This window comes from Bactrocera neohumeralis, unplaced genomic scaffold (assembly GCF_024586455.1).
Source record: "Bactrocera neohumeralis isolate Rockhampton unplaced genomic scaffold, APGP_CSIRO_Bneo_wtdbg2-racon-allhic-juicebox.fasta_v2 ctg3464, whole genome shotgun sequence".
Taxonomy (NCBI): domain Eukaryota; kingdom Metazoa; phylum Arthropoda; class Insecta; order Diptera; family Tephritidae; genus Bactrocera; species Bactrocera neohumeralis.
The window spans coordinates 10,056-13,770 of NW_026090760.1; the positions used below are offsets into that span (position 1 = coordinate 10,056).

Below are 3,715 nucleotides of genomic sequence, written 5' to 3' on the forward strand. Positions count from 1 at the left end.
TGCAGACTCTAGAAAATGCCTCGACTACGCCAACGTAATACGGTTGGCAGGCATACGAGTGATTCACGTCGAATGTCAATATCAAGAAGAAATCAAAGCGAAGAGCAACGCGCTCAAGTGAATGCCCGAGGTAGAGCGGTGTACAGAGAGCGGCGCACAGATTAGAGCTGAATTCGCCGACAATCAACGGCCAAATTACCGTCAAGGCCGAGTTCCGCTCCGCCTTCGCGATCAAATGGAACATATTGGCTTTCACTACGATCCTGACTGCGACTACAGCCTGCATGGTGCCATTGGAGCAATGGATATTATTTGTACGCATTGCAATGCAGCGAAGTTTCGAGGAGAAACAGCTGGCATGTGCTGCTCCAGTGGCAAAGTGAAACTGCCTGCATTGGAACCGCTACCTGAACCATTACATTCCTTGCTCACTGGAGAATCGCCGACGTCTAAGCATTTCTTGCAGAACATACAAGCATACAATTCATGCTTTCAAATGACTTCTTTTGGTGCCACAAAGATCATTAGAGATTCATTTATGCCGACGTTCAAGGTGATTACTTTGCATTCCAGTGAAACATTTGATATTTTTATTCTACAGATTCAGGGACAAATATACCATCGAGCAGGCTCGCTCATACCATTTGCCGACGCCGCCTATCAATTTTTGCAAATATATTTCATCTGTAATGAAAATGACCAACTAAATCAACGATGTAACATTGCGGCCGGCACAAGGCAAGAAATCGTACTGAATTTGAAAAGATTTCTCCATGAACACAACGAATTGATTCGATTGTTCAAAATCGCATTGGACCGCATGCCGTCTGATAACCATCGAATCGTCATCAGAGCAGACAAAATGCCGATGGGGCAGCATGCCAGACGATTCAACGCACCAACAATCGATCAGGTGGCAATCGTCATTGTTGGCGAACAGTTTGAATTGCGAGATATTGTACTGCACCGTAGAAATGAACAACTTCAGTGTGTTTCCGAGCTACACTGTAGTTATGATGACGGCTATCACATCAATATGCGATTGATAAATCCAACTACTGGTAAAAAGTAAAGTTTCTGAGAAGAAATGTTACTTACGATTCAATATTTTGTGTATTGTTAATTTATAGGCCAAGAAACATCGAAAAAACTCAGTGCGATGAACTTCTATTCGTGCAGAATAATGATTCGTCCGCAAGAAGACAACTTCATCCTGAAATGTCGCAAGCTTTTCCATCAGTATTTGGTTGACATGTATGCGAAGATCGATACCGAACGTGTCAACTTTATTTAATTCAACTTTAATTCAACCAAGCGAAGTTAAAATACCAATCGATGTACTTTTGTACACTTTTACAATCGAAAGAAGAATTGATTGAAAGTGTATTTCCGAATATTGTTCAACACTATCAACGCCATGATTATTTAAGTGAACGCGCAATATTGGCACCGAAAAATATACATGTAAACGAAATCAATTTTGCCATTCAAGAAAAACTGCCAGGAGAAGCTACAACATATACATCGATTGATAGCGTTTTGAATCAAGATGAAGTAGTCAATTATCCAACTGAATTCTTGAATTCTTTGGATCCCCCCGGTCTGCCACCGCATCGTTTGGTCCTGAAAGTCGGTTTACCCATTATACTTCTACGAAATCTGAAGCCACCGACTGTGTGTAATGGCACAAGACTTTCAGTCAAAAAATTGTGGCCAAATTTAATTGAAGCAACAATACTAAATGGCAAATCAGCAGGTGAAGTTGTACTCTTACCACGCATTCCTATGATTCCAACGGACATGCCGTTTAAATTTAAGCGCTTGCAGTTCCCAGTACGTCTTGGCTTTGCGATGACCATCAACAAATCGCAAGGGCAAACGTTTCAAGTGTGCGGCGTCAATTTGGAAGAACCGTGCTTCTCCCACGGCCAATTGTTCGTCGCATGCTCGAGAGTGGGAACACCAAGGTGCTTATTCATTTACGCGCCAGGTGGAAAAACCAAAAATGTTGTATACCAATATGTTTTATAAATGTTTTATAAATAAGTAACAGCTTTACTACAATAAATAAAACACAAAGTAAAAACCCTTACGAGTTTTAATCGATTAAGATGAAGCGAAGCGCACAGGGTAACAGCTAGTTTCTTATAAAAATGTCTTTCAAAAAAAAAAGAAACCACTATATCTTAGCGAAAAATTATTTTACATATGCGCAACCAAGGCAAATCGTATGCTGAAATAGGTGAAATGATGGACAGAAGCCGGTTCACAATTCGCAATATCATAAGGGGTTTAAATTAGCATCATGTTTAAAGTGCTGAGCGTACCGGTCGTCCTCAGGTTTTAAGCGATCGGCAGCACATTGTTCGAAAGTCAAAATAGATCCGAAAATATCATCTACGCAGACTGCTGCTGAGGTGAAGAATTTGGAAAAGATATTCATGCGATGACCGTTGAAAGAGTACTACATTCTGGCTATAATTCGCGTGTTGTCCGAAAGAAACCGTTGATATCTTCACGTAACCAGAAGAAGCGCCTAGACTGCGCAAACGAGTATAACAAAAAACCAAGCACATTCTGGGACCAAGTACTCTTCTCAGACGAGTAAGTACAATATCTTTCGGAGCGATGGTCGTACTTCGGTGTGGAGAAAAAGCCAAACACTGAATTTGAAAAACAAAATCTTGCTCAACAGTGAAATACGGTGGTGGTGGTGTGATGTGTGGGGATGCATGGCTGCTGCAGGTGTGGGTGAGTTGGTATTCATAAGAGCATTATGGACAAAAGTTTATTTAAATATTTTAAGCAAAATTTGAAAAAAGTGCTCAAAACTAAATTTACAAGCTCATTCACATTTCAGCAAAGACAATGACCCAAAGCATTCAGCTCATATTGTAAGAATGTGGTTAACTTATAACACCGCACACGTCTTGCTCCATCCACCACAATCTCCAGACCTCAAACCAATTGAGCATTTGTGGGAGGAGTTGGAAAGGCAGGTGATAAAGGGGAAATTTGCAACAAACTGGAGTTGAAGCAGGCCTTATTAGAGGAATGGCACAAAATACCCCAGCTAACAACCCAAAAACTAGTATATTCCATGCCAAGACGTCTGGAAGCTGTAATCAAGCAATATGGACTACCCACCAAATATTAATTAAATTGCATAATGTTTTTTTCTTTATAATTTATTGAGTGTGCCAATACTTTTGTGTCGTAAAAATTGCTTATTTTTGTGAATGTGAATTAAAAAGTATAATTAAAAATGAATTATTATAAAAAAATGAGTGTATGTGGTAGTTAATGACTGGATTTAACAAGGGAAAATATTTTTACACTAAATAACCTATTAGTCTGCTTTTAAAATAGCCGAAAAATACAAAATGGTTGCTGTGCCAATACTTATGTGCGGCACTGTATATTTATGTAAGTATTATCACATTGTTATATTACGTATATAAAATTTGTTATGCATTAAATTGCAGTGTATGATATATGTACGTATGTATTTTGATGATAAGAGGTGCTAAAGGTTCAGGTTATACTATAAGTAACTAAATTTAATTATCGATCTTCCGTTTGCTTCTCATGTTACTGATTTATTTTATTGATACATTATGTATAAAGATTAACTTTTAGAGATAGCATTATTAATCACCTTTAAATTATCTGCAAATTGGTAATAGATTTGTGTATATCGATTAACTATTATCAA

General features: G+C 38.5%; 1 protein-coding gene across 1 annotated transcript; it reads left to right on the forward strand.

Annotated features, from left to right (window-relative positions):
* Positions 1 to 235: 235 nt before the first annotated feature.
* LOC126766993 (uncharacterized) lies at positions 236 to 1,072 on the forward strand. The gene is made up of 2 exons (XM_050484629.1): positions 236 to 553; positions 602 to 1,072. The coding sequence occupies exons 1-2, from the start codon at positions 236 to 238 to the stop codon at positions 1,070 to 1,072; spliced, it is 789 nt and encodes a 262-aa protein (XP_050340586.1).
* The last annotated feature ends 2,643 nt before the right edge of the window (positions 1,073 to 3,715 follow it).